Source organism: Chaetodon trifascialis, chromosome 19, assembly GCF_039877785.1.
Source record: "Chaetodon trifascialis isolate fChaTrf1 chromosome 19, fChaTrf1.hap1, whole genome shotgun sequence".
NCBI lineage: Eukaryota > Metazoa > Chordata > Actinopteri > Chaetodontiformes > Chaetodontidae > Chaetodon > Chaetodon trifascialis.
Window position 1 is genome coordinate 20,004,773 of NC_092074.1, and position 18,470 is coordinate 20,023,242.

The 18,470-nt window shown below is 42.7% G+C and overlaps 1 protein-coding gene across 1 annotated transcript; it reads right to left on the bottom strand.

Moving 5' to 3' along the window:
* Positions 1–947: 947 nt before the first annotated feature.
* rab10 (RAB10, member RAS oncogene family) lies at positions 948–15,686 on the bottom strand. The gene is made up of 6 exons (XM_070986744.1): positions 14,940–15,686; positions 9,615–9,675; positions 7,529–7,667; positions 4,979–5,068; positions 3,094–3,195; positions 948–2,050 (listed from the first exon to the last, which is right to left on the bottom strand). Exons 1-6 carry the CDS (start codon positions 15,064–15,066, stop codon positions 1,964–1,966), a joined length of 606 nt encoding a protein of 201 aa, XP_070842845.1. The 5' UTR covers positions 15,067–15,686; the 3' UTR covers positions 948–1,963.
* Between the last annotated feature and the right edge of the window lie 2,784 nt (positions 15,687–18,470).

Genomic DNA, 18,470 nt, shown 5'->3' on the forward strand with positions numbered 1-18,470 from the left:
TTCAAACAGCTACTTAAGCCACAGCTACACCTTTCATTGGTGTTTTTACTCATGCAGTTGACTTTAAACTGGCAGTTCTTTATCACTGCAGTGACGACAGATTAAACCAGAAGTAGCATTAGTTTTATTAATTTTTTGAGTCTTGTGCCACACAATTCATCACGCCAACTGAACCTTGAGACGCAGAGATGTCATGGTGTTACAGGGAAATTTGTTCTCTTAATTAACTTAAATATGTCCCTAAAAAGGTGCAATATAAAGGTCTAAGGGATCTTCATGTGAAAAGTTTGTTAAAGGACTTTCTCTATTGTCTTACAGGAAAGAAACCCATTTAACTTTGGTAATTCGCAGAAGTTTCCAGAGTTCGGCTGGTGTGATGATTTTAAGGCTGCAGCCACCAGAGGGCGCCAGACAACGACACTGATAGCAGCAAAGGTTTTTTGAACAAACAGCAACTTTCCACCTGTTTGCCTGGAATAAGAGCAAAGCCAGTGAAAATATTAGTCAAGTTAGTTAGAAAATGCCTTTTGAATTTCATCTGCTCAGTTTTAGTCAAAAACTGAAAACAAACATTTAATCTGAAAGCATTTTTCTATATTCATAGATTAGTGGCTGCCCCGATGCTGCAAAGACTTCATTTTCACCGTACTCATAACTTGTATTTTCTCAGATTCCACCACAACACTGACGATACACTAATAATGAATTTTCACTCTTACCATTTTTCCTGCCAGCCTCACGTCACCAAACAAAAAGGTGATTAAGTAACAGGCCTGATGAGAACAGGTGTAATCCATTAGACCTTAAAGTTCACAGCTATGGTTCAGCCAGGAGACCAACGTGGAGCCATCATTACTGTTATTAACGGCACCTGTGAGGCGAGGTTTCAAATCCAACGCGAGTGTAGACATGAAAGCACACAGGCACATCATTGAGGACAAACAAGGTAACTTAAACAAGCTTATTTTTAATGGATCTGCAAAACTGTTTGAATTTCCAAAGAGAACTTCTGTACCTCCCGCCCACAGTTACCCAGTGGCAAACGTTACACAACGTTACAGAAACGCTTCCAACCCAAAGAAATCTGCATGCAGGAGCAAAAACAAAACAAAAAAACAAAACAAATAGGGGAAAAGAAATCAAAAACAAAAGTAAAATAAATGATACAGATAAAAATAAAACATCAATAAACAGGACATACTGTATAATGCCGTTCTCTTGGCTGGAGGAGAAATTCAAACGCTTCTGCTTCAGTTCAGGAGTCTGAACCAACAGAATATTTTACTGTAATTCCATTGGGTGGATGTGGCTCCGCCCACCACACAGCCCCGCCCCTGTCTTCCATATAAGGCACAGGACAAAATAAACCCCCACATACAAAAGGAGCTAGCCACGCCTCTGTCACTTGGTAACAAATTGTAAATGACCAATACGGTTAGACAACAGAAACCCCACTAAGTGTACAAAATGTTAATCCTACGTTTGTCTTTTTGTTGGATTTTCTTTTATTTTGATTTCCTCTGACTGAAGGTGAGTGCTGTGGGTGGGGAGGGGTGGGGTTAGGGGTGGGTGTCCAACCAGGTGAGCTCAGGCAAAGGAAATATTAAAAATATGAGCTTGTCTTTTCACATTTTTTTTCTTTTTTTTTTTTTACAACTCTTAAAACAAATGACAAGAAACGTGACTGGATTTCTCTTTTTATCAGAAATAAAAATGATCATCAGATGGCGAGTGGAAGAATATGATTGGGTGGGGGGAGGGAGGGCGGGGTATTAGACGAGTGAAGTGGTTTACTGGTTTATTCTGATCGAGACAGACAGAGAGTGTCAGTGTGCAAGAAAACTCATGAGACAGGTTAGAGAGCGAGAGAGTTAGCAGTTAGAGAGAGAGAATGTGTGTGTGTGCGTGTCAGTGTGTGTCTGTGTGTGTGTGCGTGTTAGTGTGAGTGAAACAGAGAAGTTGTTCAACTGCAGCACTTGCTCTTCCAGCCTGTGACTCCACTTCCACTGCTGATGTCGACGTTTTCACTGTTGGGCTCTTTTACAGGCGTCTGAGGCAGAAAACACACGCGCGCACACACACGCACACACAGAAAATACAGCTTATTAAATGCATGAAAGTGGATACAGCCCTTAAAGATGCCGTCCATGGTATTTACACTACTTCCTCCCACAATGCAATGTGTCGTGTTTGATGCAAAAATGGCCGCTGTGTGACAGACACCTGCCGGCGATGATGCAAAACAACACTGAGCCGCGATCTTTCTGCTGACTACGAGGAGCATTTCTGATGTGGAGAACGAGTACACAGCATCAGAGATCCGTTCTGTGCAGCGAAAGCTTACACCATAAACTAAAGGGGGGCGGACCCCATCAGTGAGAAGCCCCTCGAGTCAAACCTCGGGCTGCTGCTCTGATGCTGGATGCAGCGCGGCAAAGTCGAACAAGCAGTGGAAATATCATCCAAATGGCAGTAAAATCGACCTTTTCGGTGAAGCTTAAATTTGTCACGCCATCATAAATTAAGCGCTGTGGTGATGCGGAGACGCATCACATTCTCCAGTCTCTCCAACTTCTGAACTAGCTGCCGGTTCAACCTCCTCTACAGCCGCTCCGCGTGGAAATACGGCGTTTGATGTCACAGATGTACGACAAAGGCATCAAACGCAAGACTTTAAGTGCAGGCTGTTACAGGAGGTTAGCGTGGCTACGCTGGACGTGAACAATACATCTATCATGATTTCATATCCAAATACCTTCAGACAAAGAAGCAGGAAACACAAGCATGGACTAATTAAAAAGATCACAGTGGACTTCCAGATGTGTGCAGATGTTCTGCCATTTTTACATCAACTGCATTTTACTGACCAGCAGTGGCGCCACCACCAGTCAGCACGTATTTAGCCACGTAAAGCAGGCAGAATACTGACATTATATTTACTAAGAAACACTAATAATAAACATTGATGCACTTATACAACAGACAATGAATTCACACTGGACTTCCATCATAAAAGCATTCTTGTACAAACACTGTTACACATCATTATTGAACACACAAACACATGTAAGTCAGATGAAAGTGCGCACACACCTTTCTCAGGATGTCTTCTGCTAACGTGAGGAAAGCCTTTTCGATGTTGATGTTGGCCTTGGCGCTCGTCTCAAAAAACCTAATGCCATGCTCCCTCGCAATCTGCGGAGGAGAGAGCGCAGTTAGAGCGGCGAGCGAGGCCGCCGTGAAAGAAGCTCCAAAAATAAAGTGGCTGATCCGCCGAGCGGGACACAGATCAGGTATCACTGGTCTTACCAACTCCAGCACACACACACACACACACACTTCCACTCTAGTCAGCTAGGTGTGTGTATGAGTAAGCAGATCTGTATCTGATGTTGCTAAATCTGCCGACAGACCAGTCGCTGCTAGTTTGCTTTGGTACAATGAGCCGGAGCTCTTAAAGGCCCTGCACGCCCACACAGATGTTTTCCACTTATTCTGACTGACTGGGCGTCGCGCTGGGGATTTCATACCCGAACACCAAACCCTGCATGCTCACAGAGGACGTCAGCGGGTGAAGAAGTCCCCACGGTCACTCCCATCAAAGCAGAAAACTTCCCTGTCTGCTGTCAGTGTGCTCACATGAGGGGGAAATAACAATCCTGCTACAATGCTTGAGAAATGTTGAGCACAAAGATATGAAACACGAGAGGGGAAGAGCCGCCACAGACTAAACGTACACATTACATACTGTCCTGCTGGGTGACGCCATCTTGATTTCCATTTAACTGTATTAAAGAGTCAACAGAAAGTACAAATGTGTGTGTGAGTCTATCTAGTGCATATCGTGAAGCATTATTGGTGTGTAGAGGCTCAAACTGTAGCCCACACTCAGCATCACAAACAGTGGCTGTGATATTTCTACTTGATGTCAGTGAGCTGTTCATATGTCCTGAGTGAAGCCTCAGATCCAGCCAGCTCCGTGAGCAGCCCTGCATGTGCTGCAGTTGTTTTATTGTTCTTCTACAACTGTGACTGCACATTGAAAACCAATTAGACTTCTGTTAACTGCCTATTCACAGGCTGAATGAAGCCCTGGGCTGTAAAGATCGTGTCCAGAAAGTAGAGCCACCCCTTTCGTTTCGGCCATAAACACGCAGCGTATTCTAGTGTCATCAGTTAAACCAGTTTATCCATTTCGCATACTCATAAAAGATGCAGGACTGTTTAAATGCAGCAGCTATAAACCCCGAAGATAACATACATAAAACAACATAAAAGCTTTTCTGGAGCAAATTGACCGTCATGTTATCAGATCTTCAGCAAATCAGACGCAGCCACAGCGTTCTTCATCGAGGCAGAAACAAAGGGGCTGAACTTCAGTGCGGCTAAAGACGAGACCACAAAGCAGGTCTGCAACTTGTCTGGAGGCTCAAATATAATTGAAACCTTTCTTTCATTAAGTAAACAAACTTTTGTGAAATGCGGCTTCTCAAACATCTTCAGCTCAAACTTCACATTTGTATTTTTCATTCATGTTCCTTGGCGGCCGTCACTGACGTGTTATAGGAGGCATAAGCCTTTGTGGCATGCAAAGACAAACAGCAGCTTACAGCAAAGTTCTATAAGGAGGCAGTGTTTTAGTGGATGGTGCAAGCTGGCGTTTCACAAGTACGTTCAAGAAGCTTCCAGACTATTTTCACCAGCTCTAATAACGGAGTTTAAACCCATTCTCCAAACACTGTGTGTTAAACAAACATGGCAGCCGTCCTCTCTCCTGACGTTCAGTCTTGTAAATGTTGTGTCGTGCTGTCAGAGTTAAAACACGGCACTGAAATGTGATTAACTGCAGGGACTTCATGAACAGAAGACTTCCTGGATTCAGGTCTGTGAACTGAGCAGCAACAAATCAGCCAATCAGCGCGTGGGGGCCTCGATGACGAACAGCTGCTTATAGCTGCAGTGGACTGCACCATCTCACCTGCTCCCCCTTGGCTTTTGGTACGACCCTCTTGTCCTCCATGTCACACTTGTTGCCTAGCAGCATCCTCTCAACGTCCTCATTTGCATGCTGAAAAAAATTAAAAGAAGAGAGAAAATGTTATTGGACATTTTCAAATCAGCAACACTAAACTTGATCTGATTTCACCCAAACGACAGCAGCGTGTTTGTTTTGAGCCACTCTCAACTGGACAAGACACGACAGGCCAGCCAATCAATCAGCCCCGATGAAACACACACACGCACACACAGGTGATAAACAGGTTCTTTATTAACATATCAAAGCTCCTATTGGACACCAGAGGGCCAGTGGCTGAGTGTACAAGTTAGCGGTTTTCTTAATTTTGTTGCTGAGACATCGTCCTCCTCCGTCATCTCTGTGGTTCCCAAACCATGAGCCAGGACGCCCTCAAAGGGTCTCAAGGTGATTAAAAGCACAGGAAGACACACAGCATATCTACGCTACCCAAGAGTACAGATTTACATGTTTAGACTTGTTAATGTCAGATTGTTTTCAGGGATGCAGCTGAAATATTTGAATTGAATCCTTTGGTCCATGAAATGTCAGACAATAGTGAAAAAATGCCTCATCAATCTAGAATGATATCGAACACACACAAAAAGGGGAAATTGTGGCATCTTAACTTAGAAAACATGCAAACCTGCACATGAGGTTTTGGAAGGTGTCCCTTGGTTCTGAGGGGCGATGAGCCAAAACAAGAAACCACTGCTTTCGATTAGCTCCCATTAGCTCTCTCAGGAGTGACCAACAAGCTTTCACACACGGAAGTGCAACATGAGCACGGCCGAGGTCGTAGCTAGCAGGAAATGCATTGTGTTTCCTTTCCTTGACCGAGCTCAAAGCAAAGAAAAACTGAGAGAAGTGCCTGGCGGTGTCAGCCATCCCCCTTCATTTACAACGCCTCCATACCAATCATGTGTCATAATATGAAAGTGAATCGTTGCTTCCTGGAATAATAAAGACTGATAATGAGAGCAATTGATTGTGACTGTAATCCCCCTGACGTGTTTGATCTGGCAGGGATGCAACAAGATTACTCGCATAATCAAATAATCACTACTGAGATAAACAGTATGATAGCAGCCACGACCCTGCGACAGTCACTTCTCCCCAAACCCACGATTTGATTTGACTTTTAATTTTGAGGTCACGATCAACTCGATTTAAACGTTTTCTTCCAGCACTGGCTGCTCTGCCACTGTTAGACTATCAAGTCTTGATTTGCAAACATCGACAGATTGTCGGTTTTAAATTCTCTAATTCTTCTTTACAGAAACAACCGTATTGACGTTTCCTTCTCTGGCAAATTGTATTTTCAACGTAGAATAGAAATAGCGAGACGCCCATGCAAATATATGTAACACAGCACACTGTGCAAGGAAAAGAACCACCAAGCACCAACACGGAAAAAACAATATAGATGGACAGAGGCCCAATTATCCACAGAGAGGCATCTCCCTCTGACAGGGTGATCTCAGCAGCAGGCCAACCCGTGAAACCATGAGCAGCGTTACAGACGGCGTTTCTCCCAATCATTCTGAAATATCAGGCCTGGTGGAGGATGATGGCACTAAATGCTTAAACGTACATTAGGCTGCGCTTCCCTGCCCTTATGGCCTGATATCCATTACGACAAAACAGTGATGGAGACACTGGTCCTCACAGATCCTGATTAATCCCCTTTCATCAACCCATATTGCCCACAGACGTTTAATTAATGATCTCACACAGCGCTCAGGTATTGTGTAACCTCTTTTTAATGTAACAGGGAACGCTGTTTCTAAAAGACAAAACACAGAACGTTCATTTTGAGAGTGAAGCGATGACAAACCTGAAAAAATTAGAATTTACAAATCATGCTGACTGCTCTGCAAAGAACAGTTTGCTATTAGCAGATGTACGATGATGAATGGTATGAAGCTCCTAAAGAGGTACGATTGTTTACATAATGTTGTGACTGTTCAATGCTGACGTTTAATCTGACAAATCACAAGTGTCTGTGCCTGCAGCACCATGAACACAACTGTCACTGTGTCAATCCGTGTGCGTTAATCAGCTGTCAAATCTCCTCCTTCCTGATGACAGTAAAACTGAAAGCTTGACACAGCAGACGTGCCGTCGTTTTCTCTGGTGCTGAACTCCTGCTTTTACCAATACTCAAGAGGTAAAACAGTACAACCTCTGGCTCCTCTACACTGAGCCAGATGCACAAAGACATCTGGCTCATCTGATGTCTTTTAGTCACAGACTCCTGCTACACAGCTCACTGCACACAGATCGGCCAGCTAGTTAGCCGTGCTGGCTACATTCCCTTAAAGTATTTAAGCCACTGCCATTACGCCAAACATTTAACAATAGAGGAAGGAGTGCCAACAGTCACCTGTCCAAAAGCCAAGAAAAATCCTGATAACATCTCTGATAAGATTTTACGCAGCAACATAAATCCACATGATGATATCAGCTCAGAATGTGTGTGTGTGTGTGTGTGTGTGTGTGTGTGTGTTTTACCTCGTCAATGTTGCGCAGCCATTTGCTGATGTTTTCGAAGCTCTTGGCATTAGTGATGTCGTAGACCAGCATGATGCCCATGGCTCCTCTGTAGTAGGAGGTGGTGATGGTGTGGAACCGTTCCTGGCCTGCTGTGTCCCTGCACACACGCGCACACACACACTTTATTTGTTTCTGTTCACTACTTTCTTGTATTACATCCCAATGACTCAAAGATGACTTCACAAGATGCTGAGATTTCTCACTTTCCATGACTACAAATCACAACACATATCAGCAACAAATGCTAAAACGTTTCGTTTGAGGCAGACGAGCAAACAACAGTATGATTATATAATAGTGTTTAGAGTACATTTACATTAGCTCTGAGTTTCTGATCTGTACTTGGCTGTTTAGTTACTGACATCTGTCAGTCATTGTAATGCAATTAACTTAATCACCAAAGAGGCTGATAAAATGTTTAATGATCCATTATCACAAGTCTGACTCTGAGCAGAAAAAGCATCTTATTTTGAGGTGTTGATGATTTTAATTAAAAAACTGTCTCTAAATTACGATACTCGAGGAGCCTGGTGAGCCTTACAAGGCGAGCTGAACCTGCTAAACGCACACAGTAAAATCCACTGCAGGCTAACCACGTCCTCACACGTCTCAGAGATGACATTTTCCTATCAGGTGAAACACTGCCAGCACTGTCCATCTGTGCTGATACGGAAAGGAGAAGCCCAGATGCACCAGGCTCACGTGAGCAAATCAAATATGCTGACAATAGTTGTGTCACTATGACGTTCAAAATACGAGCCGGCTGTGTAAAAGATTCTAATCTGGTGAGAATGACCACATCTCTGGGTGCTCAGGCTACGAAGAGGAGATCGAATCCAGACATAATGTGTTTGGACAGGAAGAGGACACGTGATTCGGACAGAGGCTGAAATACATATAGCCATGAGAGAGGTTTAATGGACAGCATCAGGCCAAATGTGATTATTATATCAAACCCATGACTGAATGCAAACCAAACCATCAGGAGGTTCACATGAACTGACAGATCCTTTTGTTCTATTGTGAGGGTTTTGTTAAACATGTTCCAACAGAAGTTTATAGAAGAACAAGTCACAGAGGCTCCAGATGAACAGATCCTTGATCGTCTGGTACTTATCCTTATCCCCTGTCAAATGACAGGATGAGTAAGACAGTAAACAGAAGCACTTAGTTTTCTTATTTCTAATATGAAAAGTCTTCTCTGTGCTTTCCTAGAGGAACGACTGATGCCACAGAGATGAAAACAGACCAAAAGCACTGCACTTAAAGCCTTCAACCTTTGAAAATACATCTAGGGCTGCAATGATTAGTTCGTTATTGATCATTACTGATTTTAGCAACAAACCGTTTGTCCACGAAAATACTGATGAATCAACATAGATACTCTTTAAGTACTGGAAGAAAATCTCACACAACAGTGGGTGTGGATGTGCAGACGTCTCTCAGTGATTACCCTTGAATAAAATAACTTCTGTCTGCATGCAGAAGCTCATATTATGGTAAAAATGGCTGTATATTAGTCACAGTGTTGTGTGCCAACCTTGTGACATTTGACCAACAATTATGCATTGTTTATCCTCACAAAACATGATTATAAACTGGTAAAACTAACACTCTGAGCATCCAGCCTCTCAAATATTAAGGCTTCCTGCTTTAGTTCATCTTATATGACAGTAAACTAGACGTCTTCTCAGTATTGGACTGCTGTCTGGACAGAATGAAGACAACACATCCAGCTACACCAAACAATGAATCAATTAAATGCACCAGGTGTTAATAGATATCTGCAGAAGAAAATGGTAAAATCAAGTCATTTCAGTTGGGGAAAATCAGCTGCTGTGGACAACAATGATAACCCCGCAGCAGACTTCCTGATGGACTGATGACCATTTCCTGTTCTGCATATTTCTGGGCTTGAGGGAGGTATGTCAAACAGATGTTTCACTATGATGTAACAAGGCACAAACCGAGGAGGATGAACTGAAAGATGACTAACAATGTCCTTGACTTGACGATACAAACTAAAAAGCAGCGTCGGACTCACCAGATCTGTAGTTTGATCTTCTTTCCTTGTAATTCAACAGTTTTGATCTTGAAGTCTATTCCTGAAAGGAGAAGAAAACATATCAGCATGCATATCTCTCAAAAATATATGAATAACCAGCACGTGAAGTGCTGACAATGACAGAGAGGTGAATGAAGAAATGAAGGCTTGCAAACAGACTTTGGCCCTGATGCAAACACAGAATGAGAGAAGAAGGCCAGCGAGAGAAATGCAGAGGTCAACAATAAAGAATGAGAAACAGCCACAGAAAGACATTTAGGAGGAGAGGGAACAGAAAGTGAGTGACAAGTGCTCCCATCAGAGAGACAATAACATTATCTCTTCCTGATTCTGCAGTGTCATGCCCAGACCTTGAGCCTATCAGCAGACAGCTGTGGGATCAGCAGCTGGTCAACAATGGGGGCACGCACGCACACAAACATACACACACACACACACACACACACACACACACACACACACACACACACACACACACACACACACAGGTTATAAGTAGGAAAACTGAGAATATGTTTACATGCACTGCAATAACCTTGTTACTGTGAATCCTGCATTTGGTTAGAAACATGATATTGTGCATATTTGAAGCATATTAGTCATATCTGATGTTGAAGCCTTCAGGCTTTTTCTCATTTTTTGGTTGGAGCCTTTGCACTGACGGTGCAGTCAGAGGACAGGCTGTGGTGGGAGAGCACGCAGTTTTTCCTACGTGTCCATTTCTTTCTACGTGGAAACTGACTTGTTTCAGTTTCCATTTTGGTTGGACTTTGGATTTGATTCTTTGTGATGCAGAGACGCTCCACCACGTTTTCTTTCAGGGGGTCAACAAGTCTTTCTTGGCCAGTTGTCTCATATTGTGTCCTATCTAACTTACTACCAACTGTTGAGACCTGTTGAGAATCAATAGTCCAGAAGTCCAAGATATTCAAGTTACTGTCATATAAGGCAAAGAAAAACAGCAAAGCCTCTCATTTAACAAGCTGGACCCAGCATGAATATGACATTTAGCAAATGACTAAATTAATAAATCAATTATCAAATTAGCTCTTAATTTGCTGTTGATAATGAAAATAATCATAATTTGCAACCCTAGAAAATTTGTAGACAAACGATCCTAATGAATTAATCTGTCATAATCCTGCAGACCGAGAGGAGGCCAGTTTATAAAGGAGTGACTCATGACTGAAACTTTTTGGCCAAAAAGTTGTGCTTTCCCATTAAATTGTGAGCTGTCAGCTCGGCTCTGGTCAGACATTGTGGTAGGTTAAAAAGTCCAAGAAACAGCTGTGCTCTAGGTGGGGCACAACCATAGAATAATGAAGCGACTGGCTGCCAAGGTGTGACTCACTAAATATTATGCACTCCCCAGAGAGAGGGAGGGAGGGAGGGAGGGACAGAGATATGGTTAGCTAGAAACAAAAAGACAGAAAATCGAGGTTCTGCAGATGAGACAGTTAAACACGCCGACATTCATAGTTCAGCTCAAAAACATTCAACAGGAGCGAGCATGCACTGATTAAAAGCCGGGCATAATACAAGGACTAAATGCTGTTTTCTCCAAAATCAAGCTCAGCAGGGATGACTTAATATTTGTGTGTTCCTGGCAAGGAGTGAAAACACTGAGTGAATCTGTGTTTTTCTTTCCTGGTGAGGTGCACTGGCAAGTTGTCAAGAAAATATGTGCATTATGCAATCACACGTTTGCCCAATCACTGGAAAAATGGGCGCACTTCAGAGCAGACCGGCACTTTCCACGAACGGCTAAATGTTGAATTGGACATCTTAAAACGGAGAGTACATGGTTTATGGACGGCTTTCTCTTTAATCCCAGAGGAACCATTCCTTCCACAAGTATGAATTCCACTGTAGCCATCGCCAGTTTCCATGCAAAATTCATGATGTGTTGTGGAAAGAGATTTCAGATCGCAGCATCATGCATATTCAGCAGTCTTAATATGCATAACCTCTAATACACAAGGAGGAAGGGCAGAGAGAGATTGGAAATGAGGATGACTGACTGATGAGAGAGGGGGGTTTTCCAGTTGGGGGTATTTTGAGAAGCAGCTGTGCATCTGTGTCTCCAAAGGTATGAGTACTGTGTCAGAGGAAGAGCACACTCCTGTTTCACATGCTCTTTCTTCCCAAAGTTTACGCTCGACACTTCAGACGTCACAGGCTGTACCTGGTTTATGTTTAGGGCCTTTTCTCAAAGTTAAGCCTGGAATTTTTGTTTGCTAAGATGGATTCTAGTAATTTCAGGTCTGTACATTTTGTACTTGCTGCACTGAAGTGCTATGACGCGTTCGTTGCATCCACTAAACTTACAGTAGTGTATGCCAAAACAATAGCAACCATCACAGCCAACAAAACACCGGCCAAAAAGATAAAACCTCTAACCACACAGCAACAGAAGCAAAAGCAGATCATCACACACCAAGAGGCTTGTGCTCAGAGCTATTAAGACGACTGCAACTGTCCACTCATCACGTATTTAGAGACAAAACAATTAATCAATCCACAAAAAAAAAAATCGGTGGGCTACTAAGTTTGCAACTGATTAATCACTTCAGTCATTTTTTAAGGCACAAGAGCCAAATATGACCTTTTTACATCTTATTTGCTGCTTTTCTCTATCTAGCATGAGGCCAGGAAGATGTCACCTTGGGCAGTAAGAAATTATGAAGGTATGTTTGCCTATTTTCTGACATTTTATTTACCAAAAGATTAATCTAGAAAATAATCGGCAGAACAATCAATGATGAAAACAACTATTAAATATATTATCATATCAAGTATAACCACACAGTAATCCAATCAACTGCAACACAGAACGCACAGTACTTCTGCGAAGGCTCTGGCTATTTCCTGCAGTAAACCCAACAGGCAATATCTAAAATCAATATCACAGTAATTTCCCATATTTACTGTATATTGTTGACAATCAGAGCTCCTTGACAACTACAGCTCTGGATTATATGATGTGCTGAGAGACTACATACGCCAGGTTCTTAACTTTTTACGACTGATCACGTCACGTGCTTCTTTGTTTTGAAAACAGATACAGGACAAAGACGAGCTGAGACAGACGCTTGTGTCTGTCCTGCTGTTTTTCAGGGGACGGCTGTCAAAGGGAGCCAGTGAAAGCTTTTTCATGAACATCCCGACAGGACTAATCCGATGTTGGTTTGTGACTCCTAATGTTTGTGTCTTGCCAGTAGCTCTCGACTTGCCACCCGCCATCCCACATTTTAGACAAACTCACCATCATTTCTGGTATTCTTGATACTTTAAATAACTCGTTCACAAAAATAAAAGTTGGCAGTATATTTATACACATTAAATAAAATAAACAAAAAGAGAATGTGTACAATTTGGTTATCCACATAGCTGCCATAGCAAGTTCAAGCACATTATCATGTTCATGCTAAACTGGTTCTGTTGGAGCTTATTCTGATGTTTTGCTTGGGGATAGGCAGCGTATGTTAAATTTATTATACTTTTCAAAAGGCGAGGAAAAGAATTACAGCTGTAGTTGCTGCAAACACTGAAATACTTGACTTACTACCTAACTTTGCAGGGAGCAAGGATCAGAACTGGTCTGACTGCTAAAAGAACCAGTCAGTTTGCATCTGACCATCATCACACAGCCTTCCCTTGAACTGACAGAGCTTTGATATGCTGGTTTTTAAGTAAATAAGGCACATTATTTCCGTAATTTTGTTTCTAATGTGACAGCACAGATTATGACTTCATTTTGAGAAACAAGACCGACTGGAATACAACATAAACACTGCAGGCTAACTGCAAAGACAAAACAACATAACCACAAGCAAATGCACGTGACAGCAAGCTTTGCAACACAACTGTTCATTGCTGTACCTTGACAAATCTAATCTAACCTGGACGCTACTGGGAACACGGTCGTCCATTACGGTTGTATGTGCTTAAGCAATACAGGAGGAGCTGTCAACACTTACGAAAACCTAGGCCTGAAATTAAAGTTCAATCAAGAGATCAAGGACATAATGCTTGTGCGTTGCCAACAGTCAGCTTCATGTGGTTCAGAAAAACACATCTAATGTTACATTATTACTCAGCACTGATCTTAAGCAACAGGAGTAAATGGAGCCTTCACTTAGGCTGTGCAGGGATTTGACATAGTTTGACACTTGACTCATGTGAGCGTGATGTTGGACGCATGCGTGGAGCTCAGAGGGGAAAAAAAGCTGATGATGGCACCATGATGAATTGTTTATGGTTCTTTTTTGGAGCAGTCATGGAAAGTGGAAAAACAACATACATTTACTTGAATACAAATCAGAGTTTTCACTCCACTACAACTGTTGACAGTTTCAGTCACAAGTTACAGGCAGATTCAGATTTGACATACACAAGATATGATCCCCTGCTCTTGGTGAGACTAAGCAACGGTAAATATACTGTAGTTAAAAAAAATCCACCATCACCAACATTAAAACGCTGCTGACACATTAAAATAGCAGTAAAAACCAGCACCATCATATAGATGCGCAAGCCTTTTTTATTAATTAGCACGTTTCTTTTAGCGATTTTAAACATATTTTACTGTACTTCTGCTTAGTTTTGAAGACCAGCCTTTCACTAGTGATGGAGGAATTTTCTATTATGGTATTGCTCTGTTTACTTTGATAAAGTATCTCAATACTTCTTCCGTCGCTGCTTTTGAGAGTCTTTACTTGTGTGGCATCTAACATCTTGCACAAAGATGCAGAGATTTGTTACCGTTAAGGTGTAGTTCATAACTCATAGTTCTGTGTGTTGATACCGGTAAGTCCATGCCTGTCAGTTATGCAGGGAGTTTTTAGTGCTTTTGTAACAGCAGCACGGCCCTGTACTGCTACACAGTGATAGCATCGTTAGCTCGCTAGCCACTGGGTCAAGTGAAATGACAGCGATCACTCTGGCACATAAACCGGTTATACTTGCTATTACTGGCAGGTTGAAGCATAATAAAAATCATGTTTTGTTTTTAGAGTGGCAGACATTTGGAACAGGGGTGGCTCGTGTTGAGCTAAGCGCTCATAAAACTGCACAACTAGCTTTCCAGCTAACCTGAGCAGGCCTGAAGAGAGGCTAACGTCACCCGGCCAGCGCACGCTGATAGCATACTGGCTAACCAAATATGTCCTGCCTACCATTTCCAGCTGCAGGAGAGTCAGGCGACTCACCCAGCTGTCAAACCACCTCCGCTGTGGGGCCAACTAAATCAGAAACACCTGTAACAACACACAATTCCGCATGTGTGGCCCCAAGTCCTCTTACCTATGGTGGAGATGAAGGTTGTGTTGAAGGCGTCGTCAGAGAAGCGGAACAGCACACAGGTCTTCCCCACGCCCGAGTCTCCGATCAGAAGCAGCTTGAACAGCAAGTCGTACGTCTTCTTCGCCATTGAAAAACAGCTTGTGTTCACCCAGACAAGATACAAAAAAAGCTGATAACCTAGCACGCCAATGTGGAGTCTAAAGCCAGCTCCTTAGCCAACCTGACCAACTGCCCCGCTTCTCTTGACGGTTAACAGTTAACAATCTGGGATTTGTTGATTAGCCTGGCAAGCTAGTTGGCTAAATACCACCCGAAATAACGTGCCCGTAGACGTGTCCGAGAAGTTATATTTCCCAAGCCCGACTGTTTTCCCCTCTACAGCATGAGAACAGAAAGCAAAAATAGGCTCTCCTCCCGTGTGATTCCTCTTTTCCACTCTTTCTCTTCTCCCACACAGTCGGGACAAAATGGCTCCTCTCTCTCTACCCCGACTCACTCTTTCTTCAAACTAACGGCGAGCTAATTCAAATTCTCGGCACACCCCGTCATTCCAGAGCCCTGACACAAGCTCGACCGAGAAGAATCTGGAAAAGGTCTCAAGGCTAAAGTGTGTCAAATTCACTGTCTGCTCGCAGTTATTTCGCTGTTTTCTGATGAGATTAGAACCGAAATATAGACGACCGCCGTCGCCTTCGAATGGGAGCCACCACGGCGACACCCTAGGCCCCACAGACACGCCCTTCTCCCGCCCCTTCTGTCAAATTTCGCACCTCTCATTGGTCAGAGCCGCTGTCATTTTAGAAAATAGCCTAATGTGATTGGCTATCATCGCATGCATCGAGAGGTAAAAGGGCGTATCTGAGATTGACAGAAAGGGCAAATGTTACTGCGCAAGTTACTCGGACATTTAGGCTCCAAGCTCCGTTACCTCAGTGAATGAAATGTACCCAAATGATCCAATATGGCGGCCAGTTTCTTGCGGATCTGTCCGTGCCGGGGTGTGTTTCAGTGTTCATGGCAAGCTGGCATTTGATGCGGTGACTATCCCAGCTGTGAGTCAGGCAAAGTGATGTCATGTATAAGTACTTCTGCGCTTGTTACGGGCGTTTCCCACATCCCCTGTTCTGTGAACTGCAAGAGCATTCATCCTCTAAAGTCAGTTAATGACTGTACACACTGAGAGAGTATCTGCGAGTACACATCATTAGTGTAGCTTCTGTAGACTTGGCTTTCCGTGTGTGTGTGTGTGTGTGTGTGTGTGTGTGTGTGTGTGTGTGTGTGTGTGTGTGAGTGTGAGACTCTTTCCTTCTTCCGCCTGTCAGAGTAGTTTGACTCTCAGACACTCCTTAGGAATGTCGAGTATGCCCTGCTTTCTGCTGCCGAGTACAGACTTGCCACAAAGTGAAAAAGAAAGACAGAAAGAATAGAAAACAGAAAAATGAGTCAGAGAAAATAACAGAAACAACAAGACCATATCATAATGTTGACCTTATGGTGGCACGAGATGAAAGGTCAGGAGATGAAAGGTCTAAATTACACAGTAATCCTGCCAACAGTGGTGGAAGAATCCTTCACATGAGTAAAAATATCAATACCACAGTAAATGAATACTCTGTCACAAGCTAAAATCATGCGTTCAACGTGTCACTAAAAGTTCAAAAATATTAGTGTCAGAATATACTCAGAAGTACCCAAAGTAAAAGTATTCACCGTGCAGGATGGCCCATTTCAGATGTAATGTACATTTTATGTTAGTTGGTGATGCATTCATGTGCACATCACCTGAATGCTGCAGCTGGTAAAGGTGGAGCTAAGTTTAACCACTTTACTGTCAGGTAGCTTAATAAATAATAGTTCGTCATAACTTCTCTGTTCATGAATATTTTCTTAATAATTTGAATCTGCAGTAAGTGCCTGAAGCTGTCAGACAATTCCCTTTGAACTGTGGAGTAAAAGTATAAAGCGTCAGGAAGTACAAGCACATCACAACTGTGCTTGAGTACAATACTTGAGTAAATGTACTTAGTTACTTTCCACAACTGCCATCTAACAGTTATCTTCTGGAGAAACTCATAGAAGGAGTACCTGCACACTGGCATCATAATTTATAAGTGACGTTTCGACCAACAGCAGTCATTAAACAGCATATTTACTGTGTCAAATACTGAGTGGAATATCACAGACATAGACCGATTGTTTTCATGCCAGGTGTGTTATTTATCCTCTGGAGACCATGAATGTCTCTATTTCACAACAACCCTTCCAGCGTTTGATGAGACATTTCAACCAAAGCAGAACGCTCAGAGCCAAGAGAAAAGAGAAAAAAGATGCAGCCATCTAAACACGAACCAGCCCACACGGCCTGAAACAGATGGTACAGAGGTTAAAAAGGTGACGCAGAGCAGAAGTTTTCATGGAGCTCACAGATTTCCTTTAGGCAGCACTTTAATGTGTCGCTGGCTAAATGGAGAGCAGCTTATTTTTTACCTCAGCCCACGTTTTAATTGTATCCCTGCTCTGTCTCTTCAGCAGTGAAGCAATCTTTGTTAAGCCAATAAATCATGTCTTAGCACTGAAATCCTCCCAGATCAGGGTGCATTCCTGTATTTCGCTGCATGGGGCCCCCAAGGGTTTGTCTCCCAATCCAACACAAACAGCCAGCAGCTACCAGTCAAAGCTCGACGCCGCTCTGCACGTTCACAGAGGACGACTGTCTTCACGTCTTCAGCATCTGTTTGACAAGCAAACCGGGTGACCCTGCAGGTTTTTAAAGATTTTATTTGCACAATCATGCCTTTAATCAGCAGCGGACGAGTGTGAGCTGACAGGAAATGGGGGGAGACAGAGGGGGGACGACATGTAAGTGGGAACTGAGCAACAGTACAGGACAGAGTTTGGTATGCATGTTGATCACTGGTCCCCAGCATGTCCCGACCATGTGTTTAGCTTGAACAATCTGCTGCTTGCCCCGACAGTTAAAACACATTTTTCTCTATATTAGAGCTAAAATAAGTTGTCAGCTTCTCAACTGGGAGGATTTTCAGGGTTTTTCTTTGTCATGGTGATCCTAAACTTTTTCATCCGTTTTATTTCTCCTTCAGTTTTTGTTTGGAAATTAGCTTCAGCTTGATGTCCTCTGTGCATTACATCTGCTGCATTTCTAATCTGTGTGCAACTACGTGTATCCAGATCCACTAAACCTTGAAGTTTTGAGCTGCTGGTGTGCAAAACAAGGACTTCAATGACACTGAGATTTATGAAGCTGTAATGGGAATTTTTGAATACATTTCTGATGCTGTAGGCCAAACAGATAGATTAATTTATCAGGAAAATAATCATCTATAATGAAAATAATTGCCAGTTTCAGTCATTTCCAGTAGAACTTTGTATTTTCAGTACAATAAAACCCTCCTCTCTGTGGAAAACACAGCACTATCTGTTAAATTCTCCATTAGTTATTTTCCTTGTTCTGGACTGATCATTTACAGTCACATCAATTATTGTCTCCCAGCCACCCTTATTTTCAAATCA